General features: G+C 41.3%; 1 protein-coding gene across 6 annotated transcripts in view; it reads right to left on the bottom strand.

Moving 5' to 3' along the window:
• Nucleotides 1–23,445, bottom strand: part of gtf2ird1 (GTF2I repeat domain containing 1) — a 130,267-nt gene that overhangs the window by 90,862 nt on the left and 15,960 nt on the right. For all 6 annotated transcript variants that reach the window (XM_080210594.1, XM_080210600.1, XM_080210597.1 and 3 more), the window contains exon 2: nt 11,537–11,640. In XM_080210594.1, the coding sequence (XP_080066720.1) occupies nt 11,537–11,635 (99 nt within the window). In that variant the 5' untranslated portion in view covers nt 11,636–11,640. The remainder of the gene's footprint in view (nt 1–11,536; nt 11,641–23,445) is intronic.

Genomic DNA, 23,445 nt, shown 5'->3' with positions numbered 1-23,445 from the left:
ATGGAGTTCGGTTACGAGTGGTGTGCCTCAGGGATCTGTTTTGGGGCCACTGCTGTTTGTAATTTTTATTAATGATCTGGATGAGGGTATAGTTGGGTGGATTAGTAAGTTTGCTGATGACACCAAAGTCGGAGGTGTGGTAGATTGTGAGGAAGGGTGTCATAGTTTGCAGGGTGACTTAGAAAGGTTGCAGAGCTGGGCCGCGAGGTGGCGGATGGAGTTTAATGCGGAGAAGTGTGAGGTAATTCATAGCGAGGGGGATTGAATATAAAAGTAGGGAGGTCTTGCTGCAGCTGTATAGGGCATTGGTGAGGCCGCAGCTGGAGTACTGTGTGCAGTTTTGGGCGCCGCACCTGCGCAAGGATATTTTGGCCCTGGAGGGAGTGCAGAGGAGGTTTACTAGGCTGATACCGGAGTTGAGGGGATTGAGCTATGAGGAGAGGCTGAATAAACTAGGCTTGTACTCGTTAGAGTTTAGAAGAATGAGGGGAGATCTCATTGAGACGTATAAGATGATGAATGGGATGGATAGGATAGAGGTGGAGAGACTCTTCCCGCTCAAAAAAGACAGTAGGACTAGGGGGCACAGCCTCAAGATAAAGGGGAGGCGGTTTAGAACGGAGTTGAGGAGGAACTTCTTCACTCAAAGGGTGGTGAATCTCTGGAATTCTCTGCCCGTTGAAGTGGTGGAGGCTGCCTCGCTAAATATTTTTAAGAAGCGGGTTGATGGGTTCTTGATAAGAGAGGGGATTAAGGGTTATGGGGAGAGGGCGGGAAAGTGGAACTGAGCCACAACAGATCAGCCATGATCTTATTGAATGGCGGGGCAGGCTCGAAGGGCTAGATGGCCTACTCCTGCTCCTAGTTCTTATGTTCTTATGTTCTTATAACAGATGTGTTGAGTATTGGGCTAACGGGAGGACTTTGAATAGTGTGGAGGAGCAGAGGGATCTAGGTGTATGTGTACATAGATCCCTGAATGTTGGGAATCAAGTAGATAAGGTTGTTAAGAAGGCATACGGTGTCTTGGCGTTTATTGGTAGGGGGATTGAATTTAGGAGTCGCAGCGTCATGATGCAACTGTACACAACTCTGGTGCGGCCGCACTTGGAGTATTGTGTGCAGTTCTGGTCCCCACATTACAGGAAGGATGTAGAGGCTTTGGAGAGGGTGCAGAGGAGGTTTACCAGGATGTTGCCTGGTATGGAGGGGAGATCCTATGAGGAGAGGCTGAGAGATTTGGGGTTGTTTTCGCTGGAAAGAAGGCGGCTAAGAGGGGACCTTATTGAAACATATAAGATGATTAGAGGTTTAGACAGGGTGGATATTGATAGCCTTTTTCCTAGGATGGAGAAAGCTAGCACGAGGGGGCACGGCTTTAAATTAAGGGGGGGGTAGTTATAGGACTGATGTCAGGGGTAGGTTCCTTACCCAGAGGGTGGTGAGGGACTGGAATGCCCTGCCAGCTGCAGTTGTAAATGCGCCTAGTTTGGGGGCGTTTAAGAGATCTGTGGATAGGTTTATGGACGAAATGGGATTGGTTTAGATTAGTGGGTTAGTGTTTTTTTTTAAAAGCTGGTCGGCGCAACATCGTGGGCCGAAGGGCCTGTTCTGCGCTGTAATGTTCTATGTTCACTTGCTCCCTAAAGTTGCTACACCTGCTGAGTACACCCGAAACAGTGGACTCAGGCTAATTGACTACAGAAGCCAGCACAGCCATAGAAAACATACAACTTCAACCCTTCACTGCAGACAACAAATACTTCAACTGCAAGCTAAGGCTTCTTAATAAGCTACAGAGAATGAAATCTTATCTATTAAATATTTCCCCATTTATCTGCATTTTAAACTTTTGTAATCTGTATTTTAGTTAATAACACTACCACTTTTAAATAACTAACAGCAGTTTAATAATAAACAAACTCTTTATCCTGATTAAGGATAAAGCTTGTCTGCTGGGTTATTTTAAATTGGACCACCAAATTAAAAGGGAGCTACATACACACAAATTCTTAGCTCATGGACCACTTGAAAGGTTTTTTTTAAAAACATAGTCATGACAATATTCTGAAGTGTAAACACGGCCACAATTTCAATTATTAACTTCAATAATGGAATTCAGTCTCGTAATCCTCAGCATAAAGTCTCTCGTTCTGTGCCAGATCTCTTAACATTCAGTTTTTATGGAAGCTAGCAAGATCAATATGCCTCATAAATGTTTATTACTGTATCAAAATAATCATTTTTACAGTCCACACAGAGCAGTATACATCTGTCCATTGCCCAGAAAATGTTCCGGTAAAGAATTCCATGGGAAGTGAGAAATTACCTATCCAGATTGCTCATGGTATTGCTCAGTGAAACCCTCTGAATAAGCAGAGTTATCAGCTATTGTCCACTGGCAGCACACTCACCTAAATCACAAGGTTCTGGGTTCAAGTTCCATTCAAGGCCTGAGGGCAGAAATCATTCTACTACAGTACTAAAGGAACACTGCACTGTTGGACATGTTATCTTGAGGTGTTACGCCGAGACATCTGCCTGTTAGGGCGAATGTAAAAAATTCCATGGCACTCTTGAAGAGGAGCAGGACAGTTAGGACTGGAGTCCTGGCCAACGCTTGCCCCTCAATTAACATGTCTGTATCCTCCACAACGTACATTTCCACCTACCTGCTCATCAGCGGACTCAAATACAGTTACTCTCCATCTCTTTATGGATAGCTTGAGGCCCCACCATTGACCTTTGTGGCATTCAGGCTAAGCTTGCCAACTTCCTGTTCCAACCTTCTGTCCATGCTAATATATTATCCCAACTCCAATGAGCCCTTGTCTTGCATATTACTCTCTTGTGTGTGATACCTTACTGAATTCCTTTGGAAATCTAAGTGTACTACATCTACAGATTTTCTTTATATATCCTACATGTTACAAACTCAAAAAAACTTTCTTAAATCTGTAAAACATGGTTAATTTTCATAAAACAATGTTGACTTTATTTGATTATAAATATTACTAAGTGCAATGTTAAGGCTTCCTTAATATTAGATTCCAGCATTTTTCCAATAACCAATGTCAGGCTAACTGATCTGCAGTTCTCGGTTCTCTCTCATTTTCTTTGATGAAAATAAGACTTGCAAAATTTGTTGTTTACGCCAATTCTGCCAACTTTAGCTGTTCTGCATTTGCTCCATATATAAAATCAATCCACATCCTTGCACCTCAATTCTAAATCTTTCAGATACAGGAAATGAGCTGCAATCTGATCTTGTCCTACCTATATTTTTAGACATTATTATAGCACACAATGTCCTTATCCTAATTTTATACGTCTTTCATCACACTTGCAATTTTTCATTTTTTAAAAATTAGTTCTGTGGGTGTCACTGGCAAAGGCCAGTGTCCATACGTGATGCTGAGCTGCCTTTGTGAATGCTGCACGCAGGTCACATGAAGGTACAGTCAGTGTGTTGTTTCCAAGGGAATTCTACGATTCTGACCCAGCAATAGTGAAGGAACTGAAATATATTTCCAAATGAGGATGGTACATGATTTAAATTATAGAGTTCACAGGAAGATGCATCAGCTGACCTTTTGAAGAAACTTGAGGTGAAGGGGATCTTGGCTACTGGCTGGACAATTAGTGAGAGGTCCACATCACGAGAAGGCCCAGCACATCTTGTTCCGTTCAAGCAATTGACAGGCCATCACTGGACCTTCTTCTGGGATTATGGGCTCTTGGGCTGGAATCAAAAGCCAACAGCTCTACTGAACAGCAGCATCACCGGAGAGGCAGTGGTTTCTGCTGGCATAATACATACTGAAGGTCTAGGATTGTTGCTTTATCCCAGGGCACAGGAGAGCAAGAGGGAAGCTGATCAGTTACCAGCAAGACAACGGGGTCGGGGGGGGGTGGAGGCTAGCAGGGTAAATATGCGGGGATAGAGCCTGGGTGGGATTGTTGTTGGTGCAGGCTTGATGGGCCAAATGACCTTCTGTACTGTATGGATTCTATTCTAATATGGCTGGTTCAGTTATGATTCTGGTCATGGTGACATCCATTGAGCGCCTTTGTGTTCCCCGCACAGCAAAGTCCTGCATCATCTACCGAGATGTGGCCTTGAAATAGGCAACTGTCCACTTTAAAGGCCACAACTGGCTGGCAGGCAAGTAGTCAGTCCATGGACCTTCCCACTGCAGACCTATCAGGGTGAAGGCAAGATGGTGAGAAGGCCTCCACGTCTCCTTTTCCACCAAACTTACTATTTGGAAGGGCACAAGATTCCACGTCTTGGCTTTCTAGGTGACACAAGTTGCAGGCTTGGGATGGAGCAGTGCTGTTGAGATTACTGTAATACATCCTGCAGATAGCCCACCAATGGTACGCTGGTGGTGGAGGGATTTAATGTTTAAGGTGACAAATGGGATGTCAATCAAGCAGGTTGCTCATCTTGGAAGGTGTTGTGCTGCAATCATCTGAGCAAGGGGTGATCGATCACATTCTTAAACAGTGCACTGTACATGGTGAAAGGGTTTCAGGTGGCAACAATTGAGTCACACTGTTGGATACACAGCCCCTGACCTGATCTTGTAGCAGTACGGTGGTAGTGGTTAGCACTGCTGCCTCATAGCACCAGAGACACAGGTTCAATTCCTGCTCAGGTCACTGTCTGTGTGGAGTTTGCATGCTCTCTCCGTATCTGCATGGGTTGCCTCTGGGAGCTCTAGTTTCCTCCCACAGTTCAAAGCTGTGCAGGTTAGGTTGTCTGACAACACCAGGTTTTAGTCCAACCGATTTATTTGATAACAGACTCACAAGCTTTCGGGGTTCTATTATCAAATAAATCGGTTGGACTAAAACCTGGTGTTGTCAGACTTTTTACTGTGTTTACGCCAGTCCGACGCCGGCATACCCACATCAGGTTAGGTTGATCAGCCATGCAAAATTGGCCTTAGTTTCAGGGGGACTAGCAGGGTAAATATGAGGGTTACAGGAATAGAGCCTAGGTGGGAGAGCTGTCAGCGCAGATTTGATGGGCCAAATGGCTTTCTGTACTGTATGGATTCTATTCTGATATGGCTGGTTCAGTTATGATTCTGGTCATGGTGAACTCCAAGTGTTGGAGGTAGGCCATTGAATGTTGAGAGGTGGTGGTGGTCAAACTGTATTTTGTTGTTATCAATCATCGACGCTTGTAGCATGGAAGTTACTTATCAGTCCAAGTCTTGATGCTGTACAGGTCTTGCTAGACATGGGCAAAGATTGCTTTAGTATTGGAAGAACTGCAAATGAAACTGAACACTGTCACCAGCTAACATTCTTTCTTTATAATGGAGGCAAGGTCATCATCAGGCAGCTGGAGATAGGATAGTAGGGCCAAACTGAAGAGCTAGATAATTAGCCTCCAACAATCTTCCCTTGTGGCAGGTATGATGTTAGTCATCCCCGATTCCCACTGACTTAATTTTATTAGGACTCCTTAGTGCTATACCTCAGTATAACACAGCCATGATGTCAAAAGCAGTCACTCTCACCCCTGGAATTCTGTTCTTTTATCCATGTTTGGACCAAGGTTTTAAATAAGTCTGGTGTCAAGTGGTTCTGGTGAAACCTAAAAGGAGCATTGCTAGCCAGGAATTGCAAGTGCTGCTTGATTGCAATAATAATCAGCAACACTTTCCATCACAATGTTGATGATTGAGCAGGTATTTGGACCCATTTAATTACTCCTGCTTTCGGTGAACAATCCTGAGCAATTTTCCACTGTTCAGTAGATACTAGTCTGGATCTTTCAGAACTGCCTGGCTAGAGATAGGGCTAGTTCTAGAATGTCAGGCTTCAGCACTAAAAAGTGTTGTCAGAATGCATTGTGCCTTTTGCTTATTTCAACGCAGTCAGACATTTATTGACAAAGCGGAGCAAATTCATATCAAACAATATCCTCCTGCATCCCACTTAAAAATCCTGATCCAAGTTGTTTTGTTTCATTTTCACAGAAACGAATGAATGAGATTTCAATAGTCTATTGATTTTAGGGTTTTGTATTGTGTGTGTGGGGGGCGGGGGTTGGAGAAAGAGAGAGGAGAGAGATAAATTTAACAGGTAAAGACTACTAGCATTTGCAGCTGAGGGATTCGAGGCTGACAGTAATGAGAGAACTGAACGACTGATAAACAGCAGAGTTGCGTCCTTGTCTGCAATAGTTACTGAACTCCCTTGTCTTAAGAGCACACTCAAGGCCCATCATAAAATCAACTCCCGGCACAATTCCCTCCCTTTCATATGGGCTAGTACCAACACAAAGCACACATCTTTTTAAGTTTTCTAACAATTAAATGTAATCAGTAGAATAGCATTGAAGACAATTTGTATGCTTATTTTTCCTGTTCACAATGATACACCAGTTAATCCAGGTATAGCACAAGCAGGCAAATTAGCAATATTTCATGACAAGAACAAATATAGTTTATGGGAATGTCGATTGGACTAGTAGGTCATGTAACATCTACAGGTAACACTGAATACAAAGAGCAAACATCTGTTTTCAGTTGCTGGTTACATGACATCCCCCCCACTTCCATGGCTAAAGCCAGTGGCCTCACTTTGAACTGAAAGGGCTAATACAAATAAACAAACAAACTCCAAATATAGCATAAGGGCTTTCAGGATTGAGGATAAATTTCAAGAGTTGAGACAGTCATCATCATCACTCCTACAGTGAAATCTGAAGAGAAAGACTCTGATTGTGCTCTTGGCATTGTGGACCGATGGCCTTTTGACGGTTAATATGCATGCTGTCATCAATGCCTTCTGTTAAGACTATTTATCACTCAGTTAATAAATTCTACTTTATTTCAAACTGTTTGTCTCTCTCGATTCTATCTTGTAGGTCGGCTCAACAGGAACTAATTATTTAAATTATGGATCTGAGACAAAAAATTAAATTGGCTAAAAAGAATGCAGCACCTCTAAATTTTAATCAGGTCCAAATTCTTGCATTAAGTGAAAAAAAAGACAGTGTAGCAAAAATATTAGTCTAAATGTGAATCAGCACTTCATCATCCTTCATATTAGTTGTCCCAAAGTCAGCAGAGGCTGAGGTCCTTTCACCAGATTCTCTTTTACTTAAGAGCTCTATTATAGTTCATAGAATGCTACAGGTACAGTCTCAGCATTCGGAGTGCCAGGAGACCTGACACTCCCAGTTATGTATACTGAAAAGACTCCCCAGTTGTTACCTGTCTAATCGGGGTGTTCCTACTCCAAGAGGCTAACCTCAATGGCCTCATTGAAGCCATTATACAAATCACTCGCCACCACCCCTCACCCTCCCCACCCGCCCCCCCCCAGTCTTTTTCAATGTTCCAGTGCAGGGTCTAGATCTTCCAACTTGGCATCCGACACTGGAGAGGTGAACATGACAGGCACCCATCTCTATCATAGCAAGTGCCGCAGTTCTAGCTCACCCTTTTCCTTGGGGTGGCTGAGTAGCCACCATAACTTCACCTGTACTGTCCATTTTCGGACACCAAAGCTTTTAAATCACGTGTGCTGGAGAGGCAGGGTTGGCCAGTCTGGGAGGACTTTTCTTGGTTAGAACATAGAAAACTACAGCTCAAACAGGCTCTTCAGCCCATAAGTTGCACTGATCATACCCCTACCTACTAGGCCTACCTATTAACCCTCAATCCCATTAAATCCCATGTACTCATCCAGAAGACCCCAACGAGTTCGCCTCCACCACCACTGACGGCAGCCGATTCCACTTGCTCACCACCCTCTGGTTCTCGGCCCACTGGGCTAAGTTGGCTCTGGGACAGACTGATTTCAAGGCCTGCACTTGATCTAGATATTTTATTTTCGGAGGACCTCTCCCACACATATTCAATAAGATACAGGCTGTCATGGACACAACGTTCCAGGTAACCATGTGGGACCATTTGCATAAATCAACACCTAGACTTTATCACCAGCCCCCCGCCAAATAACTTCTCCCTGTCGTGGCCTCGGTGTTGGGCTTCTTGTTACCTTTCCACTTGCCCCCCACCCCAGTTTGGGAATAGCAATGTCTGTCTTAATCTGGTGCAGAGTTATCTGCCCATGAGTGGGTGCCAGTCCATTAGTGATATGTAGGTTGTCCTGCAGTTGAATAACCAACAGGAGAGTTTGGCATCTAAAATCGATGGTGCTGTCTGTTTTATCTTGATGGGTGGACCATTCTGAAGCTCGACCCTTTTTTAGCTGATAAATGTAGGGGAAATCAAGATGGGGGCCTGGTTTGGTAGGAATTTCCCCACAGTACATCACCAGTCCTAAAAATGTCCTAATGGGATTTAGGTGGGAGCCCCAGGGCATCTTTTAAATCACCCACACCCACATTTGTCCACTTTGTAACCCAGACAGGTCACTTGAGGTGCCAAGAAAACACATTTCTCCCTCTGGCTGTTGAAAACCATCTTAACGACTTCCTCCAGGTGCCTTCGTTTACCTGTAATGAGAACATTGTCCAGGTAAATGGCCACCTGTGTTAAATCTTGTAATATGTTCTCCATTGTCCTCTGGAACATGGTGCAGGCTGATGATACCCCAGAAAGGTAACTTTGGTGCACCGACATAAGCCTTTAGCATATTGATGGTGGCATATTTCTGCAAATCCTCATCCAGTTGCAACTGCAAATAAGCATGACTAATTCCTAATTTCAAAGAGTAAGCAGAGTCCCCCTACCAGCTTTGCATATAAATCTTTGATCCAAGGAAAATTGGGTATTTGTCCAGTTGTGAAATGCGGTTTATTGTTTGAAGTTCCCACAGAGACGGACTGAAACAATTGGCTTCATAATCAGCACCACAGATGTTGCCCATTCCACAATCTGGACAGGTTTTATTATACCTTCTCGTTCCAATCTTCTAATTTCATATTTTCCCTTAAATCAAATGGAACAGGGCAGGCCTTGCAAAATCATGGGCAGGCCTGGATTGACATGCAAATATCACTTTGGCTCTTTATTGTTCCTACCCTTTTCTGAAAGCCTCCAGGTATTTGGGCTGGACTTCACTCAAGTGACCATTCTCCAATGGAAAATGTTTGCCCAATCCAGTTGGATTTCTCTCAGCAATTTCACCCCATCAAACTCAGCCCTAAGCCTTCCACTACCATTAATGATAGCTCAACCAGTTGCTTTTCATAAGAAACAGAAACAAAGGTTGTACTCAACTCTGTGCTTCCCTCGTACAAGTCCTCAGTCTTGATTAAGAATAAGGGTTGGAGTCCAGCACAAATTATGCTAAACATGGCTGTATCCGTGGTCGGGGAAGCAATGTGTCAACCTCCATTAATACTGGTCATCTACTTAGTCTTAAGATTACTTTAATAGGTTCCGATTTGGTCATTGTTATGCAGTTTAATGGATCTTCATCAGATATAGATGGAGCATCCAGGGTGTGCGTTCTCCTGGTCATCGGCCTACTTGTTGTTTTCCTAAATCTAGGTTTTGAGACTCCTTTGCTGCTCCGACTCTGAATACCGGCAACAGTTACAATGCCTGGCAGGGCAGGATTCACAGTAAGAAGTCTCAACACCAGGCTGAAGTCCAACAGGTTTATCTGGTAGCAAACGACACTAGCCTTCAGAGCACTGCCCCTTTGTCAGTGGCCCAAAAGCTAATGGTGTTTCCTACCACATAAACCTGTTGGACTTTAACCTGGTGTTGTGAGACTTCTTACTGTGTTTACCCCAGTCCAATGCCAGCATCTCCACATCATGGGCACGATTCTGCAAGGGCTGTTGTCTGTCTGGACCAAACCTGGCCTTGTTTTGGGGCATCCGGGCAGACTTGGGTTTTGTTTGTTTGTTCCTGGCTCCTTCCTGAGGGTGGCTATATAACTGCCTACCCCCAAGTGGTGGTCCCTAACTCAGCTGCATTGGTACGGGTGTCGACTTCTATTGGACTTTTAACACGTATTCCCCACTTGCCATCTTTTGCAATGACAAAGCTGGTAGTAGTGCTTGTTTGCAGTCCAGTTGGGCCTTCACCAGCAGGTGTTTTTCGATAGTCACATTATTTATCCTGCATACCAGTGGTCCCTTGGCATCTAAGTGTCAATCCAAACTCATCTCCCAGATTACTGAGCAAAAGCGAAACCTTCTCAGGATCAGAGATAGCTTAAGAGTCATAATATTCTTTCACTAAGCTGCCAATTCTTGAAATGTTTTGGTATCTGTGGCCTCCAGGGAAGTTATTTGCACATCACTGCAAATGCTGACGGTCCACATGGTCAGTAGAATGACCTGTTGCTTTTCATCTGACACTATATCATTGGCACTAAAAAAAAAAATTTGCTCTAAATGTTGGGCCAGTTCTCCACAGCAAGGTCAAAAGAGTCCCATTTCCCAAACAGAGGCATGATGCATCACAGCTGTTAGCAAGCAAGTTCCTTCAGGTCGTTCTTTTTTTCCTCGAAGCCACTGAAATAAGTTAGCTGAGGCCTGTGTCCCTTTTATTTATAAGCTCTACTATAGTTCATATAGTGCTATTGATACAGTTACAGCATCCAGAGTGCCAGGATATATATACAGAAAAGACGCCCAATTGCACAGGCAATAATCTCAAGATTCCAAGAGACCAATCTCAATGGCTTCACTGAAGTCATTAAAGCATCTACTCAGGGTCACAGGTTTCTACCATGAGTATTCATCTAACTGACAGGCCAATTCTTGACCCACACACTTTTGGGCATGAAATAGTGGGATCCAGAGTGTTGGATTTGCTTCTGTTATTTTCCTTCTTGGTCTCTCATCATTTAGACAATGGGACTTGCAGCTAGATGGACAAGGTGTCACTGTTCCAAGCAATTTGTAGCAAGTTTCTTACAGTCAAAGTCAACGCAGTTGTGATTCAAGGAGACCTGCAGAATGGATTTGAAGCGTTTTCTCTGTTCTCCCCAAAACATTGGACATTTAAGAACCAAGGAAACAGGACCTGGTTGGAGTGTCCTCCAACCGATCGAAATTGATTTTGGAGGATTTCTGCCTGAAAACTTTGTGGAGTTGGTTTGAAGGGCATTTGTTTCCTATAATATGAAGCCCAGAACAGTACACACTATCCCAACTGTAGTCTTACAGTTTTATATAGATTCACCATAATATTGATTTTTTTATATCCCAAATACAACGACTAAAATTAGATTCATGAGTGCTTCAAGCATATGAAGCAAAGACATTTTTTGTCATGAAATCACATTTCAAACAAGAAGTCTTGCACAATCAATAGCATTCCCCAAGAGGAGTTAGATGACCTACCTTGTTCCTTCAATCACAGGGGCTAGTTTCAAAAGCCTCTGAACCCAACTTTAAGACAATCTCCTTCAAAGATTCAGCAAGACGCTGCAGCAGACTTAATGTAAAATGGAGCAGAACGGCTTGTAAACATTCCCACAGGATTCAAAATCCTCGAGCCACAATGTAGCATAAGAATGCTAATTAAATGACATTGACAGCAAGGTTAAATGACAATTTAATAAATTGCTAATAATTTACCATCGACTCTAGTGCTGACATGAGGAATTTTACTGCCAGTAGGTTTTCAGCGCTGGACGGTTCCTCTTGTATAATTGGTGAAGTTCCAACTTGGGCCATGTTTCCTAAGTGATGGGGTAGAGGAAAGACGAAGAGATAATCCATTAAAATAAGTTTGCAAAAGAAGAAAGGTTCAAAGCAGTGTCCAAAAATCTTTAGTTATTCAACTTTAACTGCCAATGTTCTTTAACAATGACATTTTCTTGAACTAATGGTCTTCTACACAAATCCCAAAGTTGCATCGTTTCAGTGTTCAGAAACTTTTCATCATGCTCCTGACCAGTTACTTCTCTTAAAAGTGACAATATTTTAGTAACCAACTGCTCTATGAATCAATGCAACAGAGCCTTGATTTACAACTTTATTTCGCTCAAGACTGGTGTCTACAGATTAGTTATGCATTCTTAGTATCTTTAAAGACCTGGATCATTTTCCCTTCTGATTCTTTTCAATTTAAGCAAGTTCAAGTCTGTTGTCTATCGTCCATACTGCAAATTTCTGGTCACTGTTGTTAGGGCCAGACCAGAACCCCAAGGATCTTAAGCCAGACTAGACCCTAACAATTTTTCTGTTTTGGCATAAAAGGGGAAGAAAGGATGCTTTGTTTCAGGAGTAAGCCTATTTCTCTCCTATACAGATCCAGGACTATACATATACCACATCATATGATCCAAAATCCCCAGGAAACCTCAGCAAACAAGAGAACATGAACTCTACTTAACGTAATTACTTATTTCATGTAAGTGCTTATCAGGTTTCCCAGCATCAAAGCTGTATTCCTACCAGACACACTGACTACCTGTAGAAAAAAGGTTGAACTTTAAAACAAACATTCTCTTGAAAAACAAGATATATCATTTGCACACTTTTATCACAAAAAGGACAGTGAGATAGACCTCCTTTTCGCATAAATGAATACATTGTTCCCCATTTAAATGCAAGCTTAAGGCTGAGGTGGGTCTAAGATGAGCATCCAGCTCCAATGTACATGACTGTCAAATGGCTTTCAATTTCTGTACAGCTTTAACATGTTTATTAGGCTGGGAAGAACATATCTAAATGATGTGAACTCCTCACTCACAGCTCCTTCAATCCCGAAATGGGACGTCAGTTGAAATATTAACTATTAATTCACACTCCAGAAAGTCCTCGGCTAATAAATATTTAAGTGGATTTCATAAACTTTCAGGGTTTACCTAATGCTTTTAAGCTAGGTTAACTACAACTCCCAAAACAGAATTTCTCTCTGGACTGTGCTTACAGAAATGATTGCAGACATCATGTCTCCACCGAAGGAGAATCATCAATAGCTTAAATTTCTCCACCTACTGTTTTATGACTCTCACCTTTCAAGCATCATAATCGCACAAGTTTGTTTGAATTGCATTAACTTCAGGGTTGCTTTTACAAGTTTCTCAACACTGAACTTCACCTTCTATCGTTAACTTTAATTGCTAAAACTACAATTTATATCCCAAAATTATGAAACAGATATTCACATTGTGCCCAGGAAAATAACAAAATTATTGCACGATAGAATAACTGATTGAAATACTTAAGTTACTACGCTGCCAACATCCCATAAATTAATAAGAAAATAAAGTTGGGAGGCAACTTTACTCTCTCAGAACACGTGTATTCTCAAAAAGTCTTTCTGTAATTAGTGCCCTAAAGTATTCCAATAATTATGTAAATTTTGAATGACTAATTTTCATTAATCAAACATCATAAGATGCATCCAAACAGATGTTCTGCTTTGTTAACAGCAGCTTCACAGCTGTACACTTTTTTTTAGTGATAAGTCAGTAACATACTCCAATCTATTTCCATTTCAACTATACTGCATGCTCAAATGTGCGACTATGTATTTTAAATTTAATATACACTCTAAAATACCAAAAATTACACAGCATTGTGAATAATATGCAAGTTATATAAATACAAACACACTAGTAGCATAAAGCTATTGATCCATTGTGAGGAAAGCTGTGCACACTGCACAAGTGTTAAAGAAAGAGAAAGGGATTTGATGTAAATGAAATATGGTGGGGCTTAAAGACCAGCAAAAGGTGATTGGGCTCAGTAGCATTTACCTGTGTTTCTGTGTAACTGTCTTATCAATTGTGAATTGGAAAACAAACTGTAATTCACAGAATACAATGATAACAACTGATTTTGAAATCAGTTTACAGATTACAGACTTTGACTTGATACAAATAGATTTGTTTTTTGTTGGGGGGGGCGGGGGAAGAGAGCAGAAAGGTACATAATGCATATGTTTGTCAAAAATGAGAGAATAACAAAACTCGATTCACAACTTATGTTGGGGCATTTAAAAATTTGTTTCACTTAAGTCCTGATGGCATTTAAAATTCAACCACATTGCTGTGGATCTGGAGTCACATAGGTCAGGGACAACAAATTTTCTTCCCTCAAGGAAATTAGCAAAGCAGATGGGTTTTTATGACAATCGTCAGTGGTTTCATAATCATCATTACTTTTTTTCCCCAGATTTGTACTGAATTCAGATTTCATCATTCGCTACGGTGGTATTCAAACCCTGGTCCCTATATGTGTGTATGGTGTTTGGATTAGTCGTCCAGTGACAATACCACAATGCCACTGCCTCTCCTTATATACTCTTGTAAGATTCTTAAACCTCCATCTTCCACCATCGCTACTCCTTCATTAATCACATAAAAGGATTGAAATTGAGAAAAGCCATGATTGGGGTTACTTCAAATGTTCATATGCACAAGAACTTGTAATGTGTAATTCTGTAAGTGTTATGTTGTGCAGAACCATTAGTCCTAGGCATACTATGATTTAATAATATCATGCTCCATTTTAGCATTGTGCTGTACTTCATTCCAACCTTCCACTTGACCAACTATTTCATTTCCTCAATCCATGTTTTATTTTCCACTTTAACTACCATGTTGATTTATGCTCCTTATGGGGAACGGGCAAGACCAAATCAAACTAAGATTTGCTGTTTCTTGTACTCTGTCCAATCTAAAACTGAATTCCATCCTGCATTATGAACTGAATATCTTTTAAATAACTGGCAGTGATTTACTTTTGTATTCAGCTTCTGTCAATCTCAAATTTTGAAAAGTGTTTATTTTGTGTTGCTATTCATCAAGATTCAAATTCAATCTTTGCAAGAAATCTCAAACTGTGATGCCAGATCCATGCACTGACCCATCATTCAATAATGCACCTTTGCCACAGTTATGAAACCAAAGGGAGTACCTCCCGAGGTGATCGAACCCTAGCAACTCTAGTTCAATGCTGTAAAATTCAAACAGTCCTGCACCACCCAATTCTCTTCCACATCACTGTTAAATTTCACACATCTACTGTTAAATTTCACACATCTACTGTCAAGCGATACATATTGAGTCTCATCTGGCTATGTATGCTCAGCAGTGAACGTAGAACATAGAACAGTACAGCACAGTACAGGCCCTTTGGCTCTCGATGTTGTGCCGAGCTTTGTCCAAAACCAAGATCAAGCTATCCCACTTCCTATCATTCTGGTGTGCTCCACGTGCCTATCCAATAACCACTTCAAAGTTCCTAAAGTGTCCGACTCCACTATCACAGCAGGCAGTCCATTCTGCACCCCAACCACTCTGAGTAAAGAACCAACCTTGGACATCCCTCCTGTATCTCCTACCATGAACCTTATAGTTATGCCCCCTAGTAACAGCTACATCAACTTGAGGAAATAGTCTCTGAACGTCCATGCTATCTATCCCCCTCATCATTTTATAAAACTTCTATTAAGTCACCTCTCATCCTCCTCCACACTAAAGAGAAAAGCTTTAGCTCCCTCAACCTTTCCTCATGAGACCTACGAAAGTAGAATTAAAAGTATATGGCAGGCAAGTCAGTAAATACTAAATCATTAGCATTCATGAACAGATCAGCAACATACAACTTTTTTTGTCAGAGGTTGGGCAACCTCCACATGTTGCAGTTACAAGAAACAATAAATAGATTAATACATATTGCAATATGCAGTTTATAATTATATAGAGCACACAAAAAAATTAACTACATCTAACTTTGGAAATCTCAGTGATGCTTTAAATTGAAAATGATAAATAGGAACAAACCAAAAGGGAAATGGTCACTGTTGCAAAGTTAGTCAATTAGTAAATACAAACTTCAGTGCTCTTTACCAATTCTTTAGAAGCTTTTACCATTTCTTTAGCCAATGAAACAATTTCTCTCTTTTCTCAACACAAATTAATGGTTTCTAATTTATTTGGAATTAGAAAAAATACAGAATGATGGAAAGCAGTTCAAGTAATTAACAAATAAGTGCTTTACAGTTCCTTTCATTTTAGAATGAGGAATTATAAATACTTTGGTTTGGTTTGGGAAGGAATTTTTTTTAAAAAGTGATGTGGTTTCTGATTTTTCCATTTTGAAAAATGAAAATCTGAAAAAAATAATTCTTAAAATGCACCCAAAAATGATTTCTCCTCAGTTACTTCTTCCTCTTTTTCAAAACATACCATATGCATGTACAGTCCCAACACAGGGGTAGAATCATAGCATGGTTACAGCACACAGACATGCCAACTCTCTGCAAGAGCAACTTAGCTAGTCCCAGTCCCTTCTCTTTCTGCACAGCACTACAAATTCTCTCTTCGGTTAAGTATCCAATTTTCTTCTGAAAGACACAAATGAATCTGCCTCCTCCCCCAGGTACAGTACATCCCAGGTCTGAACGACTTGCATCTGTTTTTTTACATCATCTTTTGTTTTGACTGCCAATCACATTAAACACATACAAGATTAAGACCAGTACCTTCTCAACATCCATCTCAAAGTCAGTCGGTCATCAGGACCACCAGTCTTTCTAACACCATCTTACAATTTTTTGACCCATCCAGCACCTCAAATACCAAGGGAGAAGGTGCTGTCAATTATTGTGATAGTAAAGACAGAATGCTAAGTACTCAATTAATACCTCAACCATGTCCTCTGCCTCCATGTACAGAGCCCCTTTTTGGTCCCTACACAGCCTCAGTCTTCTTTACCATCCTTTTAGTCCAAAGACCACCTTTGGATTCCCCTCCACACCTTCTCTTTGCCTCATTTCCTTTTTCCATCACATCCACCTGAAAATGGATGGAAATTCAAACTTAAATTGCACACAAAAAACTGACCAAATCCAGCCTATTAAAGTAGATCCCATCAGGGTACTCTTGATCATAAAAAGTATTGGAGAGGATTATTGACAGTGCTATCAAACAGCACTGACTCAAAAATAACCTGCTCACTAATGCTCAGCTTGGGTTTGGCCAGGGCCATTTGGCTCCAGCCCTTAATACAAATCAAATAATGACAAAGGAGCTGAACTTAACAGATGAGGTCAGAGTGACTGCCCTTGACACCAAGGCAACATGTGACTGAGTGTGACATCAGGAGGCCCTAGCAAAACCGGAGTCAATGAGAATCAGGGTGAAAAACTTTCCACTCGTAGACATAGCTAGTGCAAAGTATGATGACATGGCTACTGGAGGTCAATCATTTAAGTCCAGTGCCAGGATATCACTGCAGAGTCCCAGGTCCAAACATCTTCAGCTGCTTCATCGTAATGTCAGAAATGGAAATGTTCTCCGATGACAGCACAATGCTCAAGCATCGTTTGTTTAAAGTTTATTTATTAGTGTCACAAGTAGGCTTACATTAACAATGCAATGAAGTTACTATGAAAATCCACTAGTTGCACACTCAGCACCTGTTTGGATACATGGAGGGAAAATTTAGCATAGTCACTGCACCTAATCAGCACGTCTTTTGGACTGTGGGAGGAAACCGGAGCATCTGGAGGAAACCCACGCACGGGGAGAACATGCAGTCTCCGCACAACGACCCAAGCTGGGAATCAAACCCGAGTCCCTGGTGCTGTGAGGCAGCAGTGTTAACCATTGTGCCACCCTTGTAATTCTTCAGATACTGAAGCAATCCTTGGACAATAATCAGGTCTGGATTTATAAAAGTGACAAGTTACATTCACAACACAGGTACCAAGAAAAAAATCGTCGTTGTCATTGTCATCATAAGAGGATTCAACCATCTTCCCTCGGTATACAATGGCATGACCATCACTGAATACCCACAATCAACATCTTGGGGTTACCACTGACCAGAAACTCAAATAGACCAGCAATGTAAATATTGAGGCTACAAGAGCTCAGAGGATGGGAATTATGTGGCAAGTATCTCTTCCTGTCTCCCCACAGTCTGTCCACTATCTATAAAGCACAAATCAGCAGTATGATGGAATACTCTCAGCCAAAGGAAACAGAGGAAATCAAGTAGAAAGGCAAAGCTAGGCATCAGTTGCTACAATGAAAGTTTGTCATTTAATCCCTCCTGCTTTCCAGCCTCAGATATTCCCTTTCATTCCTCTTCCTAACTCTCCATTGCACTACCTACCCACAACAATTTCATTTGCTCAAAATTTGTTTCTAACTTTTCTCAATTCTAATGTCACAGACCTGAAATGTTAATTGTTTGTCTCCCCAAGCAGCAAGTATAACGAGCCAGAAAGGCAGTGAAAGAGATAAGAGCAATGATTCCAAAAAGGACACTGGATAGGCACTTAAGGGAAATAAGCTTGAAGAACTGAAGTCTAGAGCAGACAATGGGATCTATTAGACTGCGCTCGAGAGAATCAGCAAAAGTTCTATGGCCCAGATCTTCCGATCAACATTGTTGCATGCAACGATTGCTGCAACCCAACCCTATGATTTTTCAGTCAAGACTTTTCATCCCAGCTGAAGCATCAAAGGGTCAGTGCAGCCTCTCCAGCAGAAAACCATTAGTAGAAAGAAAGAACACGACACTAGCTGCTGTATTCAAGTAAGTTTTTCAACGGCTCAAATCTTCCTGTAAATGGGTCAGTGAATCAGTGAGGTGGGGTGGTTGTTGTGTTCAGCTGAGTTATGCTCACTAATCCATTGAGGTAGACCACATATTAACCAAGGTAATTATGCAGGCAAGTCCTGAGCATCTGGTCCAAGCCTTTGACACCACATTCAATCTCAGACACTTCCAGAAGATCCCAGGCAGCAGAAAAATCAGCCCATCAGAATTTCCATGCAGATACGTGCACTAGGACTTCCGCATGGTCGTGACACACATCTCCAATGATCTGGATACCAGATATTTGGGCCTATTATTCATCCTCAGTCTTTCAGCATAATTTTCTGGGTGCTCAGAGTAAGCACGTAATTCAGACTTGTAATATTTCAAATAAATGCATATCTGAATGGCGTACAAGGTGCAGATTGTTTGACAATGCATAGATATATTATAAAATGCACAGAAAATCCCCTTGTGCATTTAATCAGCTATTGACATCACTTTAAGAATCAAATGAAAAGAGAACAGAACAAAACAGATCAACAGCATGTCATTCAACGTACAAGAAAAATAGATGAAACTTTGATTCTGTTTAAACCAAAAAAAAACAGATATTTTCTTTCCTGTAATGTGGCAGCTGTGAAGTACAGAAAAGATAACATACTGCAACTTGAGTGCCAAAAAGTTGCCACATCATTTGGTGCCATGTCCCTCCAACTCTAAGTGTTATCAATCCTCCCTCATACAAGATTATTGGAAAATATTAACCCCACACAGCTGGAAAGTAACAAAGATCTGAAATGAGAATTTCAGCAACAGATGAGCTGAAGCAGTGACAAAGTTTAAGGAAGCAGAATTAGACAGTCTGAGTGACAGCACAGATGTGTAGTCAGAAATTCATCTTGGGGTCACATGACACCAAAGTTCACAAACTGTCCGAGCAAATCGGCAGGGAGAGGATGGTGGTAGCTAGGAAGTGGAGACCAGAAACAATGGTTTCAGTCTTTCCGATATTCAATTAATTGGGGAGAAATGCTCCCTAATTAAATAATGGAAAGACTGAAACCATTGTTTTCTGCTCATTCATTCCGCTGGATGTTAGATGAGCAGTCTGACAGCTTAGAGACAATGCAGGAATTAAGTGGTTAACCCAGGTAGAACTGGTTACCATCAATGTACATGCGCAACTAACATCATTGCTGAGGAACAACATGCAGATAGGGGGGAAGCAAGGATAAATCCTTGGTTACCAAAAGCTAAGAATCAGTAACTTAGGCTAATAAAGTGATAACAAAAGCAACACAAATACTTGGGCTTACTGCTTGAAGTTGTGAAGTTACAGTAAACTTGCATCGAACCTTAGTGACACCACACTTAGGAATACAGAGCGCTGTTGGATCTCCATATTATAAAAAGGAGTTTATGGATGCTACATGATACCAAAACCATAAGGGGGAAGAATGACTAAACTGGGTAACTTTTCTTTTAAAAGATGCTAAGTGGTGGCCAAAGAGAGCTTCACAAATAAAGGAAAGGTTTCGATACTATGTTTGCACTTATGGAAGAGAAAATTAGACGTCACCATTAAAACCTGATTCCAAGTTAATTTCCAGCTAGGACAGAACATATACTTTGATATATGATAAAAATACATTTCTTTTAATACAGTAAAGTATATTTTTTAATAGCATTCAGTTACCCATTTCACAAAAATTCTTGCATACAAATATTTGCATATATAATTCAGCAATTTAGGCACTATTTATTCACTCTGACTAATCACTGATCAATCTTGAGATGCAAAACTGATTTCACTTCAATATCTGTAGAATCCCTACATTACAGAAGGAGGCTGTTCTTTGGACCGTGGGAGGAAACCGGAGCACCCAGCGAAAATCTACACAGACACAGTTAGAATGTGCAAACTCCACACAAGGCCGGAATCAACCCCTGATCCCTAGCACTGAGAGGCAGCAGTGCTAATTACTGTGCCACCATCAGTTTCACAGCACAAAAAAATGTCATTTGACCCATCATGTCTGCGCCAACCATCAATAAAAAGTCTGACAACACCAGGTTTTAGTCCAACCGATTTATTTGATAGTAAACGCACAAGCTTTCGGGTTAGATCCTTCGTCAGGTGAATGGAGAGTTCTGGCCTCAGACAGAGCATATGAAGCACAGACCAACCGTCAAGCACCTATTTTAATCCCATTTTCCCACCCTTGGTCAGTAGCCTCACATACTATGGCATTTCAAGTGCTCGCCTCAATACTGCTTAAATGTTAAGGATTCCCAGCTCTACCAGCACAGGTAGTGAGTTCCACAGTCCCACCACCCTCTGGATGAAAAGAATTTTCCAGAAATTCCCTCCAAATCTCCTCCCTTTATCTTAAAGCTACGCCCCCTGGTTGTTGACCTCTTTCTCAATCACATCTATCCTATGCCCTTTGTAATCTTGTACATTGAGAACATGTTCCCTCAGCCTTCTCTGCTATAAAGGAAAAGGAGTCCAACCTAACCAGTCTCTTTTCGTAGCTGAAACACTCCAGCTTAGGCAACATCCTAGTGAATCTCCTCTCTGATCATATCCTTCCTATAGTGTGGCACCTGAACTGCACAGTTCTCCAACTGTGGCCTAATGAGCATTTTATAAAACTGTCATAACTTCCCTGCTCTTATATTCTATGCCTCAGCTAACAAAAAGGCAGGTATCCCATACGCCTCATGAACCACCTCCTCTACCTATCTTGATGCTTTCAGGGATCTATGGCCATGTGCCCCCAAAGTTCCTCAGGTCCTCTGTACTTCCTGATTTACTACTGTCACATGAATTAATATACAGTGAAAAGTATTGTTTCTTGTGCACTATACAGGCAAAGCATACCATTCATAGAGAAGGAGCAAAATGTAGTGTTACAGTTATAACCAGGTTACACAGAAAGATCAACTCGATAGAAGGTAGGTCCATTCAAAAATCTGACGGCTGAAGAGGCTATTCAAGGCTGTTGGTATGTGACCTCAGACTTGTGTATTTTTTTCCCCCACAGAAGGTGGAGGAACAGTGTGTCAGGGATGCATGGGCTCCTTGATTAGGCTGGCTGCTTTTCTGAGGCAATGGAAAGTGTAGAGAGAGCCAATAGATGGGAGGCTGATTTGCATGATGGACAAGTTTCAATCTTGACCCTTTGTGGTTTCTGGCGAAACAGATGCAATATCAAGCTGCGCTACATCCAGAAAGGATGCTTTCTATGGTGCATCTGTAAAAGTTGGTGAAAGTCGTAGCAGACTTAGTGAGTTTCCTTAGCCTCCCGAGAAAGTAGACGCATTGGTGGGCTTTCTTAATAGCATCGACATGGAGGGACGAGGATAGGTTGTTGGTATTCTGGACACCTAGAACCTTGAAGCTCTCTATCATTTCCACTTCATTCCTAGCATCTTGCCGCTCATTAAGATTGCAAAAATAAACCCAATTTTAGCAGAATGTTCAAACTGTATCCAATACCTTCATCTATTTATGATAAATAGCCATTATGCAGCACAAGTTCTAAGAAATGAATTTGATTATATAAGGCTCCATTACATGTTAAGAATTGCACCCAAAAAGTAAGTTGCATTTTCTGTTCCTATAAGCCAACTTAAATCGCTAAAAAACTGGAGACATGATCAATTTTATTACATATGCCTTTAAATCTAAATCTTAATAAAATAAACTTCACATTATTTTTCAACGATCTAGCAAAACAATGCTATATCTACACTTTCTATAAGCTAGCACACTTCTTCTTGTACGTGAACTTCATTTACCATAGTCCATAAAACTGAACTAAGTCAACAGGAACATCCCAGTGGAGATCATAGAGGGACAGTGGTTAGCACTGTGCCTCACAGCGCCAGGGACCTGGGTTCAATTCCAACCTTGGGTCACCGTCTGTGGAGTTTGCGTGTTCTCCCCATGTCTGCGTGGGTTTCCTCTGGGTACACCCACAGTCCACAGATATGTAGGTTAGGTATATTGGCCGTGCCTTAGTGTCAGGGGATTAATGGGGCAAATACGTGGGATTAAGGGGATAGTGCCTAGGCAGGATCGATAGGTCAAATGGCCTCCTTCTGCACTGTAGGGACTCTTCTTCTTTGAAAAGCCCAGATACAAAAAGTTGTCAATAACCTGCCCTTTTACTAACACATTATTACATTTGATTACAAAACAACAGTTCCACAAACCACTGACCACCCCCCCCCCCCCCCCCACCCTCCCAAAGGCTTGCTACTCAGTCATGCTCACACAAAAACAACCTTGCAGGAAACACCCCCATATAAAATGTTTAACTATAAAAATCCAGTATTATCCACAGCAAAACTGCTGTCACTTTAATAAAGTGATATGACAGCCTTAAAACACCCCCATTCTGCTCTGGAAATACAAAAACCTTCAGAAAAAAAACACTGCATTTCACATCACAGCCCAAGACTTTTCTGGCTTGACTGATCACGCTTCACATCTTCTCCCTGCACACAGTTATTTTCAGGAGATCTAACAAATTAGCTCAACATCTCCCCTTGCATATTGTTTTTTTTCCCCCTTTCATCCTCAATTCCATTGTTCTCAGCATTTTATTGAACTTTTAACTTTTCCAAAATATAAAGATCTTTTAACTCTTTCCTCTACTTTGCGATCAAATAAAATTTAACAACCTTCCTTTTTTACTTATGAACCCTTCACAAGCCATAAAAGCCTTTTGCTCCTCTTCTCCTAATGCAAAATGTCTAAAACTTTACTTGTAATGAAGCTATGGTCAAATGTTTTACAAGTGCATACAATAACACCCTCACTCCTTTCATCCCTCAACTCCTCCAGACAAGGTCTCCATTAACCTTTCCCCAGATTAATTAAATACACAAACCTTTTTCACTGAATGACACAATATTCCTCATATTTGCTTAAAAAAAAAATCCATTCTTACACCCATTCTTTTTAA

Source organism: Carcharhinus amblyrhynchos, chromosome 23 (genome assembly GCF_965287045.1).
Source record: "Carcharhinus amblyrhynchos chromosome 23, sCarAmb.v2.hapA, whole genome shotgun sequence".
Taxonomy (NCBI): domain Eukaryota; kingdom Metazoa; phylum Chordata; class Chondrichthyes; order Carcharhiniformes; family Carcharhinidae; genus Carcharhinus; species Carcharhinus amblyrhynchos.
The sequence above is the reverse complement of the archived record's forward strand: the minus strand, read 5'-3'. Positions and strand labels throughout refer to the sequence as shown.